The 25,746-nt window shown below is 43.3% G+C and overlaps 1 protein-coding gene across 1 annotated transcript in view; it reads right to left on the bottom strand.

Annotated features, from left to right (window-relative positions):
• The window catches only part of lmo1 (LIM domain only 1), a 29,061-nt gene that overhangs the window by 1,748 nt on the left and 1,567 nt on the right, over positions 1 to 25,746 (bottom strand). Inside the window, exons 2-3 of the mRNA XM_053635127.1 lie at positions 6,051 to 6,264; positions 162 to 287 (exon numbers count right to left, since the gene is read on the bottom strand). Coding sequence (XP_053491102.1) covers positions 162 to 287; positions 6,051 to 6,264 — 340 coding nt within the window. The remainder of the gene's footprint in view (positions 1 to 161; positions 288 to 6,050; positions 6,265 to 25,746) is intronic.

Here is a 25,746-nt window from a genome sequence, read left to right as displayed (position 1 = left end):
AGGACGAAATCCTGCATCTGCTCACAAACGCCAAAAACTACACACCTCGATATTGTAAAAAAAGCATTGGAGCGTATTAATGATGGCCTGACCTGACTCGTACAGGAACAGGACACGATGGTGTTCTCAGTGTAAGAAAGGAGACGTTTCGTTCCGCTCACCTCTGGTTGCACAGCTGACAGGCAAAGCAGTCCAAATGGTAAACATTATCTCTGGCCCTCATCACCATCTCAAACGCGGGGATCAGTTTACTGCAGGCTGCGCAGTTCCCCGTCGTCCCGAAGAGCCTGGAAGAGTAAAAACACAACACATGTCTACTCTCCTGCAGCCCTGACGCAGTACAGCAGCCACGCCAACAACGACACGTGAACGTGTACAGGAGAAAGTGGAGGAATCAGATATACATCTATATATACATCGTGCTGCGCAAAAGTCTTAGACACAAACACATCCTGTACGGCAAAGACGCCTAAACAGTAAACAGTAATAAAGTCTTTAAAGCTGCATCGGTTCTCTCAGGTTCTCTCAGGTTCTCTGCGGTATAAAGAACTCTGCTGCATGTTGGAGAACCTGGCACGGTTCATCAACGTGTTTCTGTAGGAAAACCCGAACACTCTCCGTTATGGGTTTAAAAAGCGCTCCGTTAGTGAAGATCTTACTTTATTCAAACAACTTTCAACAGTCAAGCAGGAGATCTCAAATAAACATCTCAGATGAAATAAAAAAACACAGTTAGACGATCCTGTCTGAGAACACAGGAGGTTAGACTTAAAAACAGAAGTCAAGTGGAAAGAAATTTGTCTTCAGATTTTACAAATACTTCACATCTGGTCTCAGTCAGCTGAAATCCCATTAAAAACTCGTCCCAGACATTTTACATGCGGACACATGGCTCACGTTTCACACCCTGCGAAACATCGGCTCACAGCTGATTGGCTGATGGTGGTCGCGGTCTTCCAATGATGCTTTTAGATTCAGGTGTACGCTAGCACAGAGACTTAACGTGACGGACTTGACAAAAACCCCTTGTTTTAAATGATGTGAGATTTAGGATGCGTCATGTGGACCATGTGGACCAAATTCAGTAAAGGATCCTGCAGAAAGGAAATTTTATATTGGACACAATGTTGCATTTCAGTTCAGTATTTAAATCACAACAACATTCCATAAGCATCACTTTATCAGAAGAGGATGCAGTAATACTGAACAATTCTCATGAGAACCCAACGAGGAGGATTTTACATCAGCTTTGGAGGAACTTTTGGTTTCTGAGTGTAACATCAGGAAAATATTAAAACCATAAAACCCCAAATCTGCAGAGTTCCACTTACTGCACCCGGTGCTTGGACCCCTAATGACCCCGAACTCACACTCTGCAGCTGTCTAATGTAAGCCTCAGATCTGACCTGGACCGATCACTTCATATTTTTTTGCAATAAATAAATAAAATAATCAGGTTACAAACCTATATGTTAATTCTTGGCTAATGATCTAATTAAAATGATCGCATGGTCCTAATCCACTTCTTCAAAGACTTTTACACCGAGCGCGATGCACGCGCGATGAAAACAGGTCGCAAACGAGTGACTGAACTGCAGAAGACTTCCTCTCAGATGCAGAAGCGTTAATGAGAATTTACTGAATTTCACGCGAGAGCCTGAAGTCTATAACGCAGTCAGAAGAGGAGGAGGTGAAAAGGTTCTCGCTGTAAGCACAGCGCCTAGTTTTAGCCCGAGAAGAGAAAAGAGGGAGAAAGCCGAGAGTAAAGACAGCCTCGTAACTTTTAGAGATGGAAGTAGATGTTCAGTGGTGCGCAGAAACAGAGACAGAAGTGAAATTTCTCAGCTGTTTGTTTAAGTTTATTAGAACACGAGGCTGAAACGCTGCAGTGAAGGTCACAAACGGAACAGGAGGCAGCGGGGCAGATCTCTCCGTCTCGTCCTCTCTCTCTCTCTCTCTCTCTCTCTCTCTCTCTCTCTCTCCCTCCGACGCCTCCGCTCTCCACCAGATTTACATTTTCATTTTCCGAGCCCATGTCTCCGTGTTTAATTTGGAGATCCAGAAGCACAGATACACTTTTATATTCCACTGAGCCATGATGCAATGCAAAAAACCAGGACAGACGGATCAGACGGCGATGGATTGCTGCTCCGACTGCACGATAAAGCCGCGAGCTCAGACGAGGAGCGGAGAGAAAGCTGAACGTCAAGTTGCTCCAGAGCCTCCATATTAGTTTCTCTCTGGTGCTCGCCCTCATGTCACACACACACACACACACACACACACACACAGCGTCTATTCCAGCAGAGCTGCGTTTAATTAGAGCGGAGAGAGGGAACGACAGAGCGACAGGAAGAGTTGGAGGAGATGGGTGAGAAGTTAAAGAGACGTTTTGTTCAAACTGGACGGAAAAACTTGTTCATGTGACACTGACAAACACTCGGAAGCAGGAAATTCTTCACAAAGCTGCGAGATTTAACACAAATTTGCAGATTTGTCCGAACAAACTTCAGCGTGAAGGTTAAAGTCGATCGGCCCACGAGTCACACTGCAAACACACACCGCGAGCAACCGTGCTTTAGAGGAATAAAGAGCTACTCGCTAATCGGGAATTGTGGGGAAATCGTACATTTCTTTCCTTGTCACAGATAAGATTCTGAGTGCAGCGTGAGGGAACGACTGTATAGCGACTGTGATGGAATGAGAACACGAACTAACCTGTCAACGAACTTGTCTTATTAAACGACAAACGAAATTGCAGCTTGTTACGGAGAACTGGTCTGTGATGAAGATGTGGGAAAGTCACAGCTTTACCTCTGACTGTTACACAGCGCTGACACTGGAGAATCCTTCCTTCAACGTGAACGAGCTGTTTCTATAGCAACGGTAACGTATTAGACGTTTCGAGTGCTTTAATAGAAACCTGTGATTTACAGCTGCGCTACCGTCAGAGCTTCTGTTCTGGAAAGTTAATCAACGCCTTCTGAACCAATCACAATCCAGAACTCAGCAGCGCTCGTGTTAACAGTGTGGATGTTAGTGTTTGATGTTTCTGATGGTAAAGAGCGGCGAGTGTTTCCGGCCTGTGAGAGTTCAGGGAGTCGGCTGTGGCGAGGCTGCCGCGTTCTCGCCGCTATAAATAAATCACTTAATGATTTCATTGTGCCGAGCGCTAATGAACGACTGCCGGCAATCTGCTCTAATAAAAGCAGCAGCTCTCGAGTGAAGTGATCGTCAGTGGTGCTCTGAGTCAGTGGCGTTCCTCGAAGAGTCAGAGTCGGGATCGTAATTAACGTGTGGCTCGTCTCCAAAATAGTGGAATATAACGGGAGTGAGTTTGATCCACAAACCAGTGTTTAATGAAGAGCGTCTCGGTGTGCGACTTCATTACAGGAGACGAGCTCTGTGTGTGTGTGTGTGTGTGTGTGTGTGTGTGTGTGTGTGTGTGTGTGGACTCTCTTTTGTCCAGCGGTGACGTTTTTTAATTTGTTCTATAGCAGAATTCCTCTCCAGTATCAGCAGCTATGAAGAGCCTCATAATCATCTCGAGCTGAGCAGATCAGTGGGCGGAGTTTCACTACGACATCACGAGTCACACCTTTCCCACTTCATTCTAATCTCTCACTTCCTCTCTCATATTTTCCTCCAGAGGTGACGATGTGGCCAAATATCATGTCAATAAAACAGTGATATGAAGACATTTAGAAAACTGCAGCTTTTTGTAAGGTATTACGTGTTTTTCCTTTATATATAACGGAGTCGTGTGTAATTCTTGGACACGTCACACAGTAGCGCTGAATAACGTTATGTCCCGACTCTGAACATGTCCCGACGATCTTAGCTAGTTAGTTAATGTTACGCTAACTGTCCGTGTGTAATGTACAGTATTTTATGTTTTGTAAACCGTTAGGCACAAATATCAACATATCAAGTTCTTTTTTTTAATAGAAAGCATCTTTGGAACTATTATAGCGTATACGTTTAATTTTTGAGTCGGTGTAAGAAGATAAACAGACGAGTATAATGATGTTCCAAACTTCCCCATGCAGCATTTTAATCCTCTGTATGAATCAGTATAGGGAATTTTACTAAATAAAATCTGATGTAACGTGCTAATTTTTAAGAATGTAAAGAAGAGATGAAAATAATCAGCTGCCTCTTGTGGTTATAGTTGGTATAACATGCTAAAATACTAAAGTGGTGTTCAATAAAACAAATAAGGCTAAAAAGGTCAAATTAATAAGACAAATTTGTACAGAAATAAATGTCATTGTTCAATAACATCGTCTCACTGCCCCGCGCCACGTTGTTTTCGTTCCTCTCCTCCACCCGATGTTTAATAGCTTCATCATATCACACTCTGCTGTTCAGAGATCATTAGCTCATCTGTCCTGCTCGCGTCTCCTCTCACTGAGTCTTAACCACATTAAGAGTGAGTGGAGTGTGATGGATGGTGCAGGGGGTGGAGGGGGCGAAGGGGGGCCAGAAACCATCCCGCCCCAGCGCTGGCCCCCCGTCAACACCGCCGTGTCCCCTGAGAGCAGCAGCTCCACCATAAACGGCTGCATCTCCACGTGAGACCTCGAGGGACTGAGACGCCACGTCCAGGAAATAATCATGTTTAATTTAGCAAGCAGATGGTTAGAAAGCAGGACACACACACACACACACGCACACACACACAGTGCTTCTCTTTGTGGCCTGATAGTAACAAGTGCGTTAAACAACATTCACTTTTAAATTTAAAAAAGTGAATTGGTATTTTTATTGCGGTTTAAATTTCATGTTTTTTATTTTCTATTTCCTGTAAACACCTTCACGAGACAACAGCGCGTCAGCGTGGAATTAAATCATATAATATTTGTACATAATGTATGATCGTTATTTGACGTGTTTATATATTTGTAGATATCTTTAAATGAATTTTGTTGTAAAAATATAAAAATAGAGCACACTTTTCCTCTCTGTATTTAGCGATGGGCAAAATGTCAAATATATCCCAACATCTGAAGATGTTTTCATGACAAACGTCACACATCAAAGGATTTACCTCAGCTGATTAAAACCGAGGCAACATAAAAATGTATTTTTTTATTTTAACCAACGTTTACAAATAAAAAGGAGAATTTATGGAGGAAAAGAAGCAAACTGGAGCAGAAATACACTCCTAGAAAAACTTAATCCTTAAGGGTTACCCTTTGATTATCCCTCTTTAATGGAGGAAACCTTAATAATTCTATGTAGAACCCTAAAATGAGTGTTTTGCGATCAGAGAAGGTTCACTTAGAACCCTTTTGGGAGCTAAGAACCCTTCATTATCCACCGAACCCCTAAAGAACACTTTACCAAGTCAAGTCAAATACCAAGAGCTAAACGTCTGAACGGTCCTCGGGATTAAAAAGAAAATAACGAGCAATAATTAATACCCAGGACATACACACACATGGCTCTTCATGGCTTCTTGAAATGTTTATTGGATAATTATAATAATAATAATAAGGGTTCTTAGCTTCCAGAAAGGGTTCTACCTGGAACAGGAAAACACTTTGTTGTAGGTTTCTACAGAGCCTGTGTAAGGATTGCATCCAGAGAGGCAACTGAAGAACCGTTAAAGGTTTGATCATTGTTTTATTAGTGTAGACTTGAACATTTGAATGGTTTCTTGTTACAGTGAATAATAATAATAATAGTAATAATAATAATAATAATAATAGTGTCACATGATGATGATGTGGTAAAAGTGACTGGTGATGTTAATGTTCTAGCACAGTGCTGTTGTTCTCGGTAAACATGATCAAGGTTAAACCTTCAGCTCGTCTCCATGGTGGCTCTCATCGCTTGCTAAACTGACATTTAAACCTTTCCCCTGATGAAAAGCACTCTCTCTCTCACACACCGGTGGAACCCGAGCGAGTGCTGCCCTGCAGTGAGGCGATAACGTGACGAGACAGGACACAGATATGAAGAAGCGCTGCGTGTCACACGTGTTAGGTGTGTGTTAATGTCACCGAGCCGCAGGTGGAACGCGGCCTTTCTGGTGTTGTTCTTACCTCAGGTAGTCCCTGCGACAGAGGATGAGATTGGCTTTGGTGTAGAGGGTGGAGCCAACCTCGCCCAGGCGGCAGTCGCAGCACGCGCACTTCAAGCAGTCTTCGTGCCAGTATTTGTCCAGCGCCTTGAGCAGGTAGCGGTCTTTAATCTTGCGGTTGCAGCCAGCGCAGCCCTTCTGTTTGCCTTTGGGCTGGACGGAGAGCATCGGAACTCCTGCAAGCGATAAGGAGAACACACGGCGTGATTTAGTGCCCGGGGAAACGCTGCTGTCCTGCACACCTTTCTTTATTTTTTATTTGATAAGAGACACAGGCAGAGACAGAGCTGTGAGTGTTTCATATTGGTTAGGGTCAGGACTCTGGACTGTGTTTCATATTTCTGCCTCTTCTACATGCTTCTACAATCTTCTACAATCTTCTACATGCTTCTACAATCTTCTACAATCTTCTACACTCTTCTACAATCTTCTACAATCTTCTACATGCTTCTACAATCTTCTACATGCTTCTACAATCTTCTACAATCTTCTACATGCTTCTACAATCTTCTACACTCTTCTACATGCTTCTACAATCTTCTACAATCTTCTACAATCTTCTACACTCTTCTACATGCTTCTACAATCTTCTACAATCTTCTACATGCTTCTACAATCTTCTACATGCTTCTACAATCTTCTACAATCTTCTACATGCTTCTACAATCTTCTACAATCTTCTACACTCTTCTACAATCTTCTACAATCTTCTACATGCTTCTACAATCTTCTACATGCTTCTACAATCTTCTACAATCTTCTACATGCTTCTACAATCTTCTACACTCTTCTACATGCTTCTACAATCTTCTACAATCTTCTACAATCTTCTACACTCTTCTACATGCTTCTACAATCTTCTACAATCTTCTACATGCTTCTACAATCTTCTACATGCTTCTACAATCTTCTACAATCTTCTACATGCTTCTACAATCTTCTACAATCTTCTACACTCTTCTACATGCTTCTACAATCTTCTACAATCTTCTACATGCTTCTACAATCTTCTACAATCTTCTACACTCTTCTACAATCTTCTACAATCTTCTACATGCTTCTACATGCTTCTACATTCTTCTACATTCTTCAGGTGTGAAAATAACTCTGACATAAAACATGCACGCTTTAAACACTGGTCTACAAGCTCCATTTCTGAGGGTGTTGTGTGATGGTGCGTGGTTTTGGTGTTCAGCGCGGTGTTCAGTGTGGGATTGAGGTACTTTAATACTTGATGTGGTTGGAGAAGTTCATGTGGTGCTAAAAGCTCCTCACGGGTCGTACTTGGGATTAACGTTAACCTTTTAAAGTGCTGTTGACCACAAGAAGGTTGCATTGAGCCCTGAGTGAAAAACGTCACTGCCTAAGTGCTTCACCACACACACACACACACACACACACACACACACACACACACACACACACCCTTTCAGCTACAGAACAAATAAAGTCCATTTAATAACTGCACTCAATGCTAATAGCCTATCTGCTGCCTGACATTTGTGTGGTGACTAAAAGCCGATGCCGGGAGCGCTGGGAACGCCGGGAGCGCTGGGAACGCCGGCACCCCTCGGCCAGCGCTAACAGGTCGGGGCCGAGTGAAAGCACACGCAGCGGCTCTTAAGACACTTTCACACACACTGAGCTATTGATCCGGCTAATAGAAGGCCCAGGTCCCTCTCCATCACTGCTTTTAAAATCCCGTTCCTCTCAAAAAACACCACATGCAGTACGTTCATGTCCTCCACCCTCAAAACCCCCCCGTCTCCCAGCTCACCGCCAGCTAACGGCCAAGCTTCGGGTTTCAACTTTTAACATGTTAAACAGTTAAACACACCATGCATGAACACACACACACAGACACACACACACACACACACACACACAGTATTAGTGCAATATTTGTTAATGTATACGTCCATCTGTCTGTAAACTTATCACTGTATTTATTACTCCACCTGATGACACGCCCTCTTCATCTCACTTATAACCAATAATATTTCAGGAATTGTGTGTGTGTGTGTGTGTGTGTGTGTGTGAGAACAGTAATGTATGATGGACTCAAAGTGCAAAGTTTGTTCCCGAAAACTCAAACTGAAAATATTTTTTTTAAGCAAAACAACTAAACATGAGAAATGAATGTGTGCATTCTGTACAAGGACGCTCTCGGAGGAAATATGAAAAGTAGGATAAAATAATTGGTTTTAAAATAAACACAGTTTTAGTTGATTAAAACAGAACCAACACCATGAATTTGTTTGTAAATCAGATTAGCGGCTCAGATCCTCCCCACCGACTGACCTGTGTGTCACTGCGGACCTCCGTACACTAGGTGGCAGCATTCATAAAAAACATCAGTGATCAGTGATCTTTCAATGAACTCGAAGACCAGTTGAAAGCAACTTTTTCCGCTCACTTGAGCTCCAATAAATTCCACAACTCCCTCCCTCTCCTGAATTCTGAGTTTTACAGGAACTGAGGTTTAATATTTTAACTGTCGTACCACTTTTTCATATCATAAAAAAATCAAGGGTTAAACTTTAGCTGTCACACCGCGGCGTTGTTGAATTTTTCAGGACAGAGGAGTTTACGCTTCTTTGCGGTTTCTTCATAACATGCGTAAAAAGCTGCGTTTTTTTATTATTAACTTCAAGAGACAGAAAAAAGCTTTTACTAGCAGCAGATTTGTTCAGTTATTCAGAACAATCAAGCCATCAGTGGTGCTGAGAATGTAATATAATTAGCACCTCCCTCCGTAAAAACCTGGGAGAATAAATACACGGAGGGAATGACAGAGAGAGAGAGAGAGAGAGAGAGAGAGAGAGAGAGAGAGAGAGAGAGAGAGCGCTTAGAAAAGAGCTTGTTAGTTAAATTTATGGTGCGGATGTGAGTAAGTCGTGGTATTCACCCGTCCTGTTCCTTTATCAGACGAGGGGAAAAGGAGAAGCTAATTGGTCCAGCACTGCTGATAGGAACCATCAATTAGTTCCTCCTTTCCTCCAGATCCCCACAGACTCCCCCCGGGAAAGAAACGGGCCTCTTGAAGCCGGCACGTTAGGATCACAAAACCTGCTATAAATACCAGCGTTCAGCATAAATGAAGCTAAAAGGGCTCTGTGTTGAAGCTGGCTGAGGGCGCTCGCTTTCTACCTGCATTTCATGGCTTGTTAGCGGAGCACGCTGCAGGTACACCAACACAGTCCGCTGTCAGCCTTCTACACAACTAAAAACAGTCTTAATGAGGAGCGAGAGAGCTGCTCGGGGAGGGAAAAGGGGTAAAAACGTGTGTGTGTGTGTGTGTGTGTGTGTGTGTGTGTGTGTGTGTGTAAGCGAGCGAGCCGAGGAATCAGGCTCTTCTGAGTTCCCTGAGGAACGGCATGAAAATCTTTAATTTGCCTTTTATGACAGCTAATTAGTTATTCTATTCAAAATCTTTGCTTTAAATAAGAGAACTAATTATACACAAAGGTCGACCCCTCCCACCTCCTTCCTCACCACCACCACCACTCCCTTCCTCACCACCACCCCCTCCTCCTGCTTCCTCACTACCACCTCCACCTCCTTCCTCACCACCTCCACCTCCCTCACCACCTCCACCTCCCTCACCACCTCCACCTCCCTCACCACCACCTCCACCTCCTTCCTCACCACCTCCACCACCACTCTCTCCCTCACCACCACCATCCACCACCTCCTTACTCACCACCTCCACCACCACCACTCCCTTCCTCACCATCACCCCCTCCTCCTGCTTCCTCACTACCACCTCCACCTCCTTCCTCACCACCTCCACCCCCTTCCTCACCACCACCTCCACCTCCTTCCTCACCACCTCCACCACCACTCCCTCCCTCACCACCACCATCCACCACCTCCTTACTCACCACCTCCACCACCACCACTCCCTTCCTCACCACCACCACCTCCTCCTTTATCACCATCACCACCTCCACCTTTATCACCACCACTCTCACCACCTTCTTCTTCACAAATTCAACTGCACAATAAACTGACACATAACTCAGTATAACCTACATACAAACCTGCTCCATTTCTTTCTGTCTGTCTCTATGTGTGTCTCTCGTTCCTTATTCTCTCTCTCTCTCTCTCTCCTCCCACTTAATCCAAACCATTCAGCCTTTTATTTGTCTCTTTACTGTCTTTCATCTCTCTCTTTATGTGTATCTCTGTCTCTCTTTTTCAGATTTTCTTGTAGTTAATCATCTAACTGCTACCTCTTTCTGAAAACAAACATTTTTGTGTTCTATAAAAACTGTTGATTGCAGCCTGTTTCGAAACCTAAACACTGACAGAACGTCATAGAACGAGAGCACACAGTGAAACATAATGCTGCTCTGATACACAGAGATGTCCTTTTTGTGTTCTTCTTTTTATAAGAAAGAGAGAGAGAGAGAGCGAGAGAGCGAGAGAGAGAGAGATGGGCTATACCCGAGGAGCAGCTCCCACTTAATCCAATCCATTTAACAGATACAAGAGCTGCTGACCTTCCCGGGTCATTCCATGTTGTGAGGGGAAAAAAGCACATCCTGTGGCCAGCATCGTGATTCATATTCTACCAGGAAAAGCGTTTTATCTCTTTAAGAGAGTTTCATCATTGCCAAGTCATCATCTCCACCAGACAAACAAAACTAATAATCTGACATTAATACTTGCCGTGCAGTCTGCTATCCATCACCGTCTTTAAACATCTTATATCTTACAAATGTTTGTTTTTGCATTGAAATATGCCCGAGCGTGTACTTTCCACTGCAGATCGGATCTGATTTCTGTGTGTAGAACACCAGTTTTTGGTGCCATCAAAAAAATCTAATCAGCGCTGTAACATTTTGATGAATTTAAGGTTCTGAAAGTAGACAAAATAAAAAAAAGAGAAGATTTTCAAGGTGCCCGAATGCATCACAGCACAATTATCACATCTTCATTGTATCTTCAGAAAGGAAATGAAGAGAGAATGATCTGCTCTCCAGTTCCTCTCCAGTTCATCTACAGTTCCTCTTAAGTTCCCTTCCAGTTCTTCTCCAGTTTATTTCCTTTTCTTTTCTTCCCCAGTTCCTCTCCAGTTCCTCTCCTGCACATGATGTAATAAAATCTTCAAAGCATCAACAAACTCAAGTGTAAATATTTATAGAATTAAACAGACAATGTGTTTCTCCTCATTCAGTCTCATTACTGAACAATAAACACATTCAGTTCCTCACTATTTATAATAAACAGCATCAAAACTTTAGAAAGAAAAATCCATGTTAGTGTCTAAAAGAAAGCGCGAGTGATTTGCAGAGAGCCGAGTGTCAGAGGCGAGCAGTGTGCATGTGTTTGGGATTAAACGCAGTCGTGTGGCGCAAATCTCCTGCTGGAGGTTCTTCATGTATGACAAACTGTGGTTCTGACATCAGCAGTGTGTTCATGCCTTTACAAACACCAGATAATGAGAGCGAGAGAGAGGGAGAGAGAGAGGGAGAGAGAGAGATGTCTCTGTGTAGTATGGTATAATCATTAATATTAATATCAATTATTTTAAATAATTAAGTGTTTTGAAATTTCCGAATTAAACGTTCCATCACAAGACAAGGCTCAGGATGCGCACACAGACGTCTCTATATACACTATGTTTACGTTTAAGAATCATATTTTTAATAAGAAGAAACTGATCTTTTGAGAGGAAGGAAGTGATGCAATGTGTGATTCGTGGTCACATGACCTCAAAGCAAATATTCACTATATACTATAGACAGTATAAATATTAATATATCACTAACAATCCAAGTTGCCTAAAATGTTGTAATACTCAACACACAAGTTAATTTAAACATCTACATATCAAGATCTCCTCAAAAATTCGGTCCGGAGTTTGCATTTCAGGTCATAGCACTGTTCACGTGATCATGTGGAGCAGGGAAGAGGATCTGTAGAGGGTTTGTTTTTTAACAGAAAATAACAGATAATAGTAATAAACCTGAGATGGATGTAATCCAGTGAATGTTCAGTCTCAGTGATTGGTAGAAGATATGAGGCTGTAGCTGGAGCCTAGCTAACATGGAAGAACGGTATTCCATATATTATCACGTCATTTTTGCCTTTCAGTGGATATTACAGGATTACCCGGTTTCATACAGATTGTGATGAGCTGTTTGTCTCTTTAAAGTCTTTCTACCAAACAATAAGCATTCTGATTGATAGGATTTGGACCAAGAGTAAAATGAAATGTACAAGAAAAAGTCATGTCAGTATTCCGAACACACACTTGCACGGAAGAATCAGTATTCTACACAGAGCATTTCATGAGGAAATGGGAAAATGGGAAAGGGTTAAGTGAAATTATTCCTTTTCCTTTGATATCCATCCATCCATATTCCATTCTCTGCAAAAAATGTCATCTTAGAGAGTGAAAATATCTTGAATATAGTCACGTTTACGTAGTATTTCTTATAAGATTACAATAAAGCAAATATTAGATCATATTTCTAGACATTATTGCTGGTTTCATGCGTGTAGTTTTCTTACTCTATTGGCAGATAAGTTTGCTTCTTTCAAGAAATTAATGCTAAAAATGTGCAAAATGATCAGCCAATAGAGTAAGACTACTTCAAGCTTGAAATAAGTACACATGGTTTGAAATTGGTTTAATAATGCTTTATTGTAATCTTTTAATATGAAATAGTAGATATTCATCCATCCATCCATCCATCCTCTATTCCGCTTATCCTTCAGGGTCACAGGGAACCTGGAGCCTATCCCAGGGAGCATGGGGCACAAGGCGGGGTACACCCTGGACGGGGTACCAATCCATCGCAGGGCACAATCACATACACACTCACACATCCATTCATACACTACGGACACTTTAGACACGCCAATCAGCCTACCATGCATGTCTTTGGACTGGGGGAGGAAACCGGAGCACCCGGAGGAAACCCCCGCAGCACGGGGAGAACATGCAAACTCCATGCACACAGGGCCGTGGCGAGAATCGAACCTCCAACCCTGGAGGTGTGAGGTGAACCACTAAGCCATCATGCGTCCAAGAAACACTAGATATATTTGTTCTATATTGAAGGTATTTCTACTTGCTATGGTGTCATTTTAGCCTACAGGGTCGCAGGTAGCCTGGAGCCTATCCCAGGGAACTCGGGGCACAAGGCGGGGGACACCCTGGACGGTGTACCAATCCATCACAGGGCACAATCGCACACACACACATTCACAAAGTACAGACAATCTGGAAATGCCAATCAGCCTACAGCGCATGCATTGGGACTAGGGGAAGAAACCGGATTAACCCAGGGAAACCCCTGAAGCACAGGGAGAACATGTTAACTCCATGCACATAGGGCGGAGGCAGGAATCGAACCCCCAAACACAAAGGTACGAGGCAAGCGTGCTAAGCCACCTGCCCCCCTTCTCTGATATCTAATATAATAATAGTATGTTGTGTTGGCTGTGTAACACTGTTCTATTAAACACAAGAGTACAGCGTTCCATACACTTCAGTATTCCACAAATTTCAGTATTCCATACACTTCAGTATTCCATACACTTCAGTATTCCATACACTTCAATATTCCACACACTTCAATATTCCACACACTTCCTATACATCATATCAGTATTTCATACACTTCAGTGTTCTCGACCCTGTTCACGCATTATTCTGTACACTCCAGTATTCCCTACACTCCATGTTAGTATCCCGTACACTTCAGCCCGCTCCCCACTTCAGTAACCTGTATTATTAAACACATTTGAATATTCCTTACTCTTCACTTCAGTATTCCGACTTCTGAACGGAAGCAGTAATAAGCAGTTTTGTGAGTGAACACTTTTTTTCCCTGCGTAAATGAGTATCCATGCCAATTCCGGCTGGAGTTTATCATCAGTAGAGGATAATGAGAAGTTTCAGGCAGATGTCTTGCCATTGTCTGCAGGAATCAGCGTCTTTCCACCAGCTCCCGTCATTACCGTAATTGAGCTTGTAGACGATCATTTCGCTCAAGCAGCAAACACAGCACACGGGGCATCTGCTGATGGTTTCAGGAATACGCCAGCTGTAACACGGGAAGCCGGAAAGCCGATTCACAGCAATAAAGCTCACGTTCTGTCATCACAATGACGGGACTGACTGGATGCCGTTCTCACGTGGCCAGGACGTGGAACAGATTCCCAGGTTTTCCAGCCTTACATTCACAGGTACTTGGCAGAATTTTGGGTCTAGGTGTAGCGTAAGTTTTAATTCATGATAAGCTCCAATTTTGGGTTTGTTGTGTTATTTTGGAGACTGCTTACAGCTTGTCTTTAAATTTGATGTGGATTCAACATGTAACAATACAGCAGAGAATCAAAGCAATCAAAACAGCGTCGGAAAACGATTTCCTCTCATTTCTGCCTGGGTTTACAAAGAACAGAGGAACAGAGAGAGAGAGAGAGAGAGAGAGAGAGAGAGAGAGAGAGAGAATGTACGCCGTTTTATACTGTCACACCCTCTAATTATGACACATTAGCACTTGTAAGGAAGGAAGAAAAGAAAAGAGAAAGCAGCTATTCAGAATAAAGAGAAGGGGGGGTTCATTAAGGCAATGCATTTTCACTAAACTTCAGCAGACCTGCTGCCGCTAATAAGCCCCAGTGAAACAGAGCTGCTTCGCTCCCTCACGCTGACCTCGGCACTGCCCGGGATAAAGGAGGGTTTTGTCTGCTGGAATAATTGCTCTTTTCACGTGTTACAAGTGTCCTGACCCCTGTGGTCGGCAGCCACTGTTCCTCCCCCCGCTGCATAATTACTCGTGATCCGGCCCAACAGAGGCAGCAGCGCCAGGGCCTGCGATAACACCGAGCCGCAGCGTGGGGAGTCTGGGAACAGGAGGCCGCTTTTCTCTCGGCCCGGCCGCTCGTTTCCATCACGTCACACCTCCGTTTCTCACACGTGAAGTCAGCGCTCAGATCCCCTGCTTCTCACTAGCTTTCCAGACTTTTTTTCCTCTCCAGACCGAGCACGTTGTCAGCCGGTGAGAACGTTTTGCTCGCAGTTAATGGGACTTCATTAGCGCGCATCTGTGCACATATTTTATCATTTATAATGTTCCCCCAAAACACGGCACACTTTTATACCTCACTATTATTTTTAATTTATTCAGATGGGATTAATTAAAAAGAAATCCATGCAAAAAAAAGAAAAAAGAAAAGTTGTTACAGAAGGCAACTTGTTAGCGTGACGATTATTAGTAACCGAGAAAGTGAGCCGTCGTTCCTGCTCCAAAATAAATAAATAAAAAAGGAAATGGAGCAAAGAAAAGAAAAGAAAGCAGAGAGAAAATGAATCGGCATTCTGCACTAACACACCAGGGAGTTTCACAAAGAACTAATCAGACCTTTAATGTAGGTAAAAGAAGCCGGAACGTGACCTTCATCCATCCAATCATTATCCGATCTCAAACTCTACAAGAAAATTCTCATTTAGAGCCAAGCACACACAACTCAATAGCTCTGACTGATAAATCCATCTTCTCTTCATATATAAATACAAATACAACTCCTTTTTTCCATCCTCTCCTTCAGACCACATCAGCATTTCAATAACAGGAATAAATTTGTCTATTCCATAAATCTTTTCAGACCTTGAGAGAAAAAAAGCGCTACAATCTTATCTGCCACTTCATGATTTCTGACAACCATTAGCACTGCCTCAGCCTCTTTATTATCTTCTTTTTTTTTTTTTTTAAATACCTTGGACGAGCAATCAAGCCCAAAACTATTTTTTTGTCAACATTAAAAATGCATTCGTCTGAGCGTAAATGTAGGCCTCTGAAAAGTTTGTGTCAGCCCCAAGGTTAGAAAAGTGATGTGTGAAATTCCCCTCTTGCTAGAAATTACCGTTCAGTTATTATCTCAGAAGAATATGTCAGGAGACAGGTGCGGCATTCAGAGCTGCAGAACTCGGAGAACTCATGCGAGCGGAACCCCATTTGGGCCAATTTAAAGTCGAATAATGAACATTACGCTGTGGGAGCCATTAGATTGGGGTGCGACGGATCCCGTTTCGTTTAAGCGCTCACTCAGAAGTGCAAATTAATGCTAATGTTGGATGGAAACACTCTTATGTTACGGCCATTTGTCAACAATTACAGTTCTTTTATTTAAAAAAACATTACGTTACATTACAGTTAATGTCAGTGATACGAGTGAGTTCCTGTCGTCACTTACACGCTTCTAGTAAACTGATGGTCATTTCTCTTTCCAAAGAATCTGCACAACTTCTGTAGAGTAGAAAGTATGCTTCACTTTTTCGCGTACGCTAGGAGCAGCGTACACTACGCGTGACGCAAATTTTGTCATCAGCAGCGTGACATCATCAGCGAATTGTACGCGCGCCACCTGATTTTTCTAACCGGTCGCACATGCGCATTTAATTCTTTTGCACTATTTAGTTGTTCCACAAAGTGGCAGCAGTGAGCCACTGATTCTCCACTGACACTGATTCTCCACTGGCCACTGATTCTCAAGGTAGTTGAAGAAAAACCGGAATAAACGGAAGTGACAGAAAGGAGTGCGGGTTAGAAAGTACCCGCATGTGTATAATTCTAGCCTTAAAGAGTATAAGGATGTGTATACGGGTGCTAATCGTGGCGAGAGATTACACAAGCATTGTTCTTCATGTTGTTGTGATTCTTCTTTGTTGTCCTTCACACCAAAAGACCAGCTTTACTGCTCTGTACTGACTCTTGTAGGCCAGGAGGGGTAGTGCAAGTTATCGTAATGCACATGCGTCGACAGCCTGTGTGTGCGAACATGTCTAATGGAGTATACTTTGAAAGGCCATGAGTACGACTGTGTGTATAAGCTAGCGTACGTGGAAAAAAACTAAGTATACCAGAGGCTTAACACACACACATCAGTAGTGTGTGTGTGTGTGTGTGTGTGTGTGTGTGTCCCTCTCCACAGCAGTGAGGCGATCTCTCCGAGTGAATGGACACACCATCAGCGGTTATTGATGTAGCAGGAGAACTCAAGAGTTAAATGGAATGGCCACTCCATTATCAGCTCCAGCAGTCCACAGGAGAGAGTTAGGTTTAAGTGTGAATGTGAGTGATAGTGTAGTGTGAGTGTAGTGTGAATGTTAGTGTAGTGGTAGTGTAGTGTGAATGTTAGTGTAGTGGTAGTGTAGTATTACTGTAGTGTGAATGTTAGTGTAGTGGTAGTGTAGTATTACTGTAGTGTGAGTGTTAGTGTAGTGGTAGTGTAGTATTACTGTAGTGTGAATGTTAGTGTAGTGTGAATGTAGTGGTAGTGGTAGTGTAGTATTACTGTAGTGTGAATGTTAGTGTAGTGTGAATGTAGTGGTAGTGTAGTGTGAATGTTAGTGTAGTGGTAGTGTAGTATTACTGTAGTGTGAATGTTAGTGTAGTGTGAATGTAGTGGTAGTGTAGTGTGAATGTTAGTGTAGTGGTAGTGTAGTGTGAATGTTAGTGTAGTGGTAGTGTAGTGTGAATGTTAGTGTAGTGTGAATGTAGTGGTAGTGTAGTGTGAATGTTAGTGTAGTGGTAGTGTAGTATTACTGTAGTGTGAATGTTAGTGTAGTGTGAATGTAGTGGTAGTGTAGTGTGAATGTTAGTGTAGTGGTAGTGTAGTGTGAATGTTAGTGTAGTGGTAGTGTAGTATTACTGTAGTGTGAATGTTAGTGTAGTGTGAATGTAGTGGTAGTGTAGTGTGAATGTTAGTGTAGTGGTAGTGTTAGTGTAGTGTGAATGTTAGTGTAGTGGTAGTGTAGTATTACTGTAGTGTGAATGTTAGTGTAGTGTGAATGTTAGTGTAGTGGTAGTGTAGTATTAGTGTAGTGTGAGTGTTAGTGTAGTGTGAATGGTAGTGTAGTGGTAGTGTAGTATTACTGTAGTGTGAATGTTAGTGTAGTGTGAATGTAGTGGTAGTGTAGTGTGAATGTTAGTGTAGTGTGAATGTTAGTGTAGTGGTAGTGTGAATGTTAGTGTAGTGGTAGTGTTAGTGTAGTGTGAATGTTAGTGTAGTGGTAGTGTAGTATTAGTGTAGTGTGAATGTTAGTGTAGTGGTAGTGTAGTATTACTGTAGTGTGAATGTTAGTGTAGTGTGAATGTAGTGGTAGTGTAGTGTGAATGTTAGTGTAGTGTGAATGTTAGTGTAGTGGTAGTGTAGTGGTAGTGTAGTGTGAGTGTTAGTGTAGTGTGAATGGTAGTGTAGTGGTAGTGTAGTATTAGTGTAGTGGTAGTGTTAGTGTAGTGTGAATGGTAGTGTAGTGGTAGTGTAGTATTAGTATAGTGGTAGTGTTAGTGTAGTGTAGTGGTAGTGTAGTATTAGTGTAGTGGTAGTGTTAGTGTAGTGTGAATGGTAGTGTAGTGGTAATGTAGTATTAGTGTAGTGTGAGTGTTAGTGTAGTGTGAGAGTGTAGTGTGAATGTTAGTGTAGTGGTAGTGTAGTATTACTGTAGTGTGAATGTTAGTGTAGTGTGAATGTAGTGGTAGTGTAGTGTGAATGTTAGTGTAGTGTGAATGTTAGTGTAGTGGTAGTGTAGTATTAGTGTAGTGTGAGTGTTAGTGTAGTGTGAATGTTAGTGTAGTGGTAGTGTAGTGGTAGTGTAGTGTGAGTGTTAGTGTAGTGTGAATGGTAGTGTAGTGGTAGTGTAGTATTAGTGTAGTGGTAGTGTTAGTGTAGTGTGAATGGTAGTGTAGTATTAGTGTAGTGGTAGTGTTAGTGTAGTGTGAATGGTAGTGTAGTGGTAATGTAGTATTAGTGTAGTGTGAGTGTTAGTGTAGTGTGAATGTTAGTGTAGTGGTAGTGTAGTGTGAGTGTAGTGGTAGTGTAGTGTGAATGTTAGTGTAGTGGTAGTGTGTGTTAGTGTAGTGGTAGTGTAATATTAGTGTAGTGGTAGTGTTAGTGTAGTGTGAATGGTAGTGTAGTGGTAGTGTAGTATTAGTGTAGTGGTAGTGTTAGTGTAGTGTGAATGGTAGTGTAGTGGTAGTGTAGTATTAGTATAGTGGTAGTGTTAGTGTAGTGTAGTGGTAGTGTAGTATTAGTGTAGTGGTAGTGTTAGTGTAGTGTGAATGGTAGTGTAGTGTGAGTGTAGTCGTAGTGTAGTGTGAATGTTAGTGTAGTGGTAGTGTGTGTTAGTGTAGTGTAGGGCCAGATTGTGATGTCTAGACGTCTGGATCAGAGCGTCTCCAGAACAGCAGGTGTCGTGGGGTGTTCCCGGTATGCAGGGGTTAGAACCTACCAAAAGTGGACCAGTGAAGGAGAACCGGTGACCCGGTGACAGGGTCATGGAGTCCCAAAGCTCACTGAAGTGTGTGAGGAGAGAAGGCTAGTCCGTCTGGTCCGATCCCATAGAAGATCTACTGTAGCACAAACTGCTGAAGAAGTTAACACTGGTTCTGATAGAAAGGAGTCAGAACACACAGAGCGTCACAGCTAGCTGCGTATGGATCTGCGTATGGATCTGCGTATGGATCTGCGTATGGAGCTGCGTATGGAGCTGCGTAGCTGCAGAGCGGTCAGAGCACCCATGCTAACCCCCTGTATATCACCGAAATCTCCTACAATGAGCAGGTGAACATCAGAACTGGACCATGGAGCAATGGAAGAAGGTGGCCTGGTCTGATGAATCACGTTTTCTTTTACATCATGTGGAGGCCGGGTGTGTCTGTGTGTGTGTGTGTGTGTGTGTGTGTGTGTGTGTGTGTGCGGCACTTACCTGGGGAGGAGATGGCACCAGGATGCACTATGGGAAGTGGGCGTGTCAGTGGAGGAAGTGTGATGCTCTGGGTAATGTTCTGCTGGGAAATCTCAGGTCCTGCATTCACGTGGATGTTACTTTGACACGTACCACCTACCAAAACACTGCTGCAGACCGAGTACACGCCTTCATGGTAACGGTGTTCACTAACATCAGTGATCTCTTTCAGCAGGATATTGTCCACAGACACACTGCAGACATCGTTCAGGAACGGTTTGAGGAACATAAAGAGCTCAAGGTGTTGACTCGGCCTCCGAATTCCCCAGATCTCAATCCGATTGAGCTTCTGTGGGACGTTCTGGACAAACAAGTCCGATCCACTGAGGCCCCGCCTTCCATCTTACAGAACTTAAAGGATCTGCTGCTATCATCTTGGTGCCAGATCCCACAGTTTTGGAGGCACAAGGTGAGGAGGACCTACATGATATTAGGCAGGTGGTTTTAATGTTATGGCTGATCGGTGTATTTACAATATTTAGGACAAATATATAAACTTTAGTTTAGGTTTATTTTCCCGTGTGCTTTGGTAAAGAAAATACTGCAACATTTACAATATTCATCTGCATGTATAGATTTATATTTGTTGTTTGTTTGTTTTTATATTGTAATATTTGTATATTTTAATATATGAAAATGTTTTTAATCTTTATTATTTTTACTATTACGACACACACACACACACACACACACACACACACGAAAGGATTCTCTCACATGTGATCTATCACGGGTAATATTTTAGCGCCGGCATGTGTAGAGTGAACAGAGTCGCTGCATCTGAACGTTGTATTCTGCAGGAACGTCGAGGAACTTTCTGAAGAACACGTCCGAGTTTCTCCTGCAGCGTTAAATTTAAACCGCGTCCTGGGCAGAAGAGCACTTCCTGTTTCATAATTCACTTCCCTTCCTTCACTAATCCCTAACAGCTCTCCTGAAAAACACACAAATCAACAGCACAACGGGTGACTGACTACAAAATCTACACACACACACACACACACACACACACACACACACACACACAGAGAGAGAGAGAGAGTACACTACATAAATTGATCTTTTTAAACACTTTTAAACACACACATTTGCAAACGCAGCAGTGATAGTAAGTAAGCAGAATGTGTGTGTGTGTGTGTGTTTGTGTGTGTGTGTCTGTGTCTGGGGAGTGCTTCAGGTTGGATTAAACACGGCCCTTTTAACAGCTAATAGGCAGAACCGCACATCAGTCTGTAACAAGATGGAAAGTCGTGCACACACACACACACACACACACACACACACACACATTAACACATTTCCACATTAATGATTCATAACACAATCACTCGCTCATAAACATGCAGCAATGACTTCACTCGGTTTCTGCGGATCTAAACATCCCCACACGCCGTTTCTCTCGGAGACGATCAGAGCAGTGAGCACCGAGCTTTCAGACTTTACTAAGAGCCGAAACTCCACCTCGCTGTCTCACTGTATCACTGCCTCGCTGTCTCACTGTCTTGCTGTCTCACTGCCTTGCTGTCTCTCTGTCTCACTGCCTCACTGTCTCACTGTCTCGCTGCCTCCTTGCCTCACTGTATCACTGCTTCGCTGTCTCACTGTCTCGCTGTCTCACTGCCTCCTTGCCTCGCTGTATCACTGTCTCGCTGTCTCACTGCCTTGCTGTCTCACTGCCTCGCTGTCTCTCTGTCTCACTGCCTCGCTGTCCCTCTTGAAGTAAATAAGACAACAAGACAATAATAAAACGTGGAAATCTTACAGCTTCACCTCTGACTGTTACACAGCGCTGACACTGGAGACTCCTTCCATGACCTGCTGTTCTAGAGAATTAATCACCACCTCCTGACCAATCACAGTCCAGAACTTTATCAAAAACGAATGAAAAGGAAGGTAAACGTAGAAAACAATGAAAATCAACACACACACACACACACACACACACACACACACGGCAGTGGGCGAGACGACTCAACCCTGCAGTGAGAGCGTGGCAGCGAGAGCGAGGACACTCGTGGGAATAACGTGCGGTCTAAAGAGCAAAGGAAAGTAAATTAAAAACCAGCTACTGTAAAATCATCAATACGGCGCCGTATCGCTCTCGTCACACTCAGCACGTGTACTATTACTCACAGCAAATCCACCGGGACCTCACGTCACGTCTCCCAGAACCCCCTGCTCTTACACAGACCGAGCGGTGCGGTTAAAAAACTCCAGCTGAAGCGTTTGATGGTTTTAAGACGATGTTTAGAGGCAGGAAGACTTCACCGTTCTGTCTTCCTTTTCCGTTTCAGCGCTCGTGGTCAGGTGTGAGGGCCTCGAGGCGTCCGAGATCATCGTGATTTAAACACGGGGCTCAGAAACAACGTCTCGTCTCGCTGCTGCCTCGATAATGACCGCGGAGCTCCGAGGAGCCGCTGTTAGCATGCAGCAAGATGTGTGTGTGTGTGTGTGTGTCTGTATACTTCTAGTTATTCGTGTTAAAACCCGGGACAGAGTGGCCGGTTCCTTTACACAGCAGGTTCACTTTCACGAACGAGTCGCTCTTCATCTCCCTCTGTTTGAGGAGAAGTGAGATGATAGAAATGATCTGCATCTACAGTCACTGATGTGAGACAGCACAGGTCTGATAGAGATCTGATGTCTTGTGATAGACAGGATCGCTTTCTCTCTCTCTCTCTCTCTCTCTCGCTCTCTCTCTCTCTCACACACACACACACACACACACACACACACACACACACACACACACGATGGAAAGTGTTTTGTAGGCCTTTTCAGGATGATGCAATATAACTCAGGGAACACGAGTATTAAGTCCTGAATGCAGGCGTAATATTGCGCGAGACCCGAGGCGAGAAAAAAACATTGATGTAATTTCAATATTTGAAATTGGCAAAGTTTAATTTAGAATAAAACCAAGCCAATAATCTTAGAAAATAGCAAATACCAGGAGAGAAAATTACATTGCAGGGAGAGGGGAAAAAAGACTTAAGGAATGTATGAAAGCAATCTCCGAGTGGAAATTAGAAATCAACTCAGAGAAAGGAGGAAAATAACAAAAGAAATATTACTGTCCACTTCCTAAATCAATATAACATCGCTATGAGACAGAATTACCATGGTAACGTGAGTAAAGCATGAAGCGATTCTTATTATTTCAAAATAAAAATGGGAGCCTGAAGCACAGGCGAGTTTTATTACAGTTTCCGCCGTGCGTTCTTCTGAAACGTCGCTTTTCAATCACATGCTTTGTGAGCGGACAAATCTGATTGGACAGACGTGACGGCGTGTAGGGTCAGAAACGAAATTATATTTCTCTTCTCTATCTTCCTTCCTCCATCCGCGGGGTGATAGAGAGCGCGGCGGTGCGCGCGATCACGCGACACGTCTGAAACCACAAGCTAATTATTCTCTCGAGGAGTAAAAACGTCTGAATCTGGTCACTTTGAAACGTTCTTTTCACGTGCAGAAGAGAAATGTAAATATACCGCGTGCTATCAGGAGGTCATCGGGCGCTCCGTAGATTAGACTGACGTGTCACGTTAGAGTCGGCAGTGCACACGTGAAGCAGAAATGCTGTGATGTTACGACACAAACTCGATGCAGTAGCGCTGATCAGGCGTGAAAGCAGAGGCTTGTAATAAAATGTAAAATACTCTGCACCGAGAAGCGGGAAGTGAGACGAGACGTCCATGTGACCGCAGGCGTGTTGTCCTGAACAACCGCTCCGAATGTCTGTGGTTTTAGGTTGGGACATCGACCGAAAAATTCTGCATGATAACAATAACGACTAAAATAAAACAAGATCATTTTAATGTTCATGTTCTAATGATCTGTCCTACCGTATCCGTCTGTCCTACCGAATCTGTCTGTCCTACCGAATCTGTCTGCCCTACCGTATCCGTCTGTCCTACCGAATCCGTCTGTCCTACCGAATCTGTCTGTCCTACCGAATCTGTCTGTCCTACCAAATCTGTCTGTCCTACCAAATCTGTCTGTCCTACCGTATCCGTCTGTCCTACCAAATCTGTCTGTCCTACCGAATCTGTCTGTCCTACCAAATCTGTCTGCCCTACCGTATATGTCTGTCCTACTGTAATTCGTCTGTCCTACCGTATCTGTCTGTCCTACCGTATATGTCTGTCCTACCGTATCCGTCTGTCCTACTGAATCTGTCTGTCCTACCAAATCTGTCTGCCCTACCGTATCCGTCTGTCCTACCAAATCTGTCTGTCCTACCAAATCTGTCTGCCCTACCGTATATGTCTGTCCTACTGTAATTCATCTGTCCTACCATATATGTCTGTCCTACCATAATTCGTCTGTCCTACCGTATCTGTCTGTCCTACCGTATATTACTGTCCTACCGTATATGTCTGTCCTAAAGTATCTGTCTGTCCTACTGTAATTTGTCTGTCCTACCGTATCTGTCTGTCCTACCATATCCATCTATCCTACCATAAGGCATCTGTCCTACCGTAATCAGTCTGTCCTCTACTGTAATCCATCTGTACTACTGTATCCGTCTGTCCTCTCGTATCCCTGTCCTAACGTAATCTGTCTGTACTACCGTATCTGTCTGTACTACCATAATCTGTCTGTCCTACCGTATCCGTCTGTCCTACCGTAATCCGTCTGTCCTACCACATCTGTCTATCCTACCGTAATCCGTCTGTCCTACTGCTTCCGTCCTGCCGTATCCGTTTGTCCTACTGTCGCATGTATTTACAGGCCTTTTATAAGTAAAACAATATCACAGTCTATTTTGTGTGATTTTGTCAACTTTATTACTTTGACCTTATCAGAAAACTCCTCCAGCGTTAACACATAAGCAGAAACGTTCATTTACGGGACGTCTCGATACGTAGGACAACGTAGCTGTAATGAGGTTTCGTTTTCTCTCCCTGACTGAACAACCTAGATTACAAACTCAGCGGCCCGCGTGTGACGGAGAGACCACGTTTCTGTCGGCGTTAGTTATGAATCCAAGTCTGAAATCTGAGCAAGTGAAGTGAGAGCACTGATCTTGATCAGTGAATGGATCTTGTACAGTAGCTCTACTTGTATTGTTCTCTGCTTCAGATATCGCTTTGCTTGTATTTTCTCATTTGTAAGTCGCTTTGGATAAAAGCGTCGCTAAGTGAATAAATGTAAATGTAAATGATCTTGTTTGCGTTTGTGTTGAGATTGTGAGAGAGTGCTGTGTAAAACACGACCACGCTGATGATTTCACGCTGACATTCATCCTGTTGCTTTCACACAAACACAACCATACAACAATACACACTGATTACACTGTGGTTTAGTATCCAGGTAGGTGTGTGTGTGTGTGTGTGTGTGTGTGTGTCCAAATGCCAGCGCAGTTGGTCGGCCCCAGCACATAAAGGGTGAAGCTTTTAGGCAATGAGCAGCAGGTGATCTAAGCTTTTTTTCTCCTCCTCTGTAAGTCCTAATGCTCCTAAAAGCCACTCTGCTGCTGCGCTGCTGTAATTGGGCTTCAGTAGTTAATGTAGTATTGACTGCATTACATGCTCCTGTGCATCCTCTCCCGCTAATGCCATTTGCATCACCTTGTACATTTCCCCATATTGCTTCGCCGATGGCAGTTAAAAGCAATCCCGAGCCATGAATCATATGAGAGGGAACTTTTAGCGAGACAGCCATCCAGACCAGACAATTTACAGTTGAGTTAATCCGGGTACATTAGCGCGCAACACGTATTCACCGAGACCGGACAAATTTATGCCTCTTTTATTGGTTTTGAGATGGCTGAGGGAAAGGATGCGATATGAAATATCCATTTTCAAAACATAAATAATGGCTCTGAAGCGAAGGCCATTACTCCATTACATTACTAAAAATAAATAATAAAGAGCGACAGCACATT

Source organism: Ictalurus furcatus, chromosome 10 (genome assembly GCF_023375685.1).
Source record: "Ictalurus furcatus strain D&B chromosome 10, Billie_1.0, whole genome shotgun sequence".
NCBI lineage: Eukaryota > Metazoa > Chordata > Actinopteri > Siluriformes > Ictaluridae > Ictalurus > Ictalurus furcatus.
Note: the sequence above shows the minus strand (reverse complement) of the source record. Positions and strands in the feature narration are given on the sequence as shown.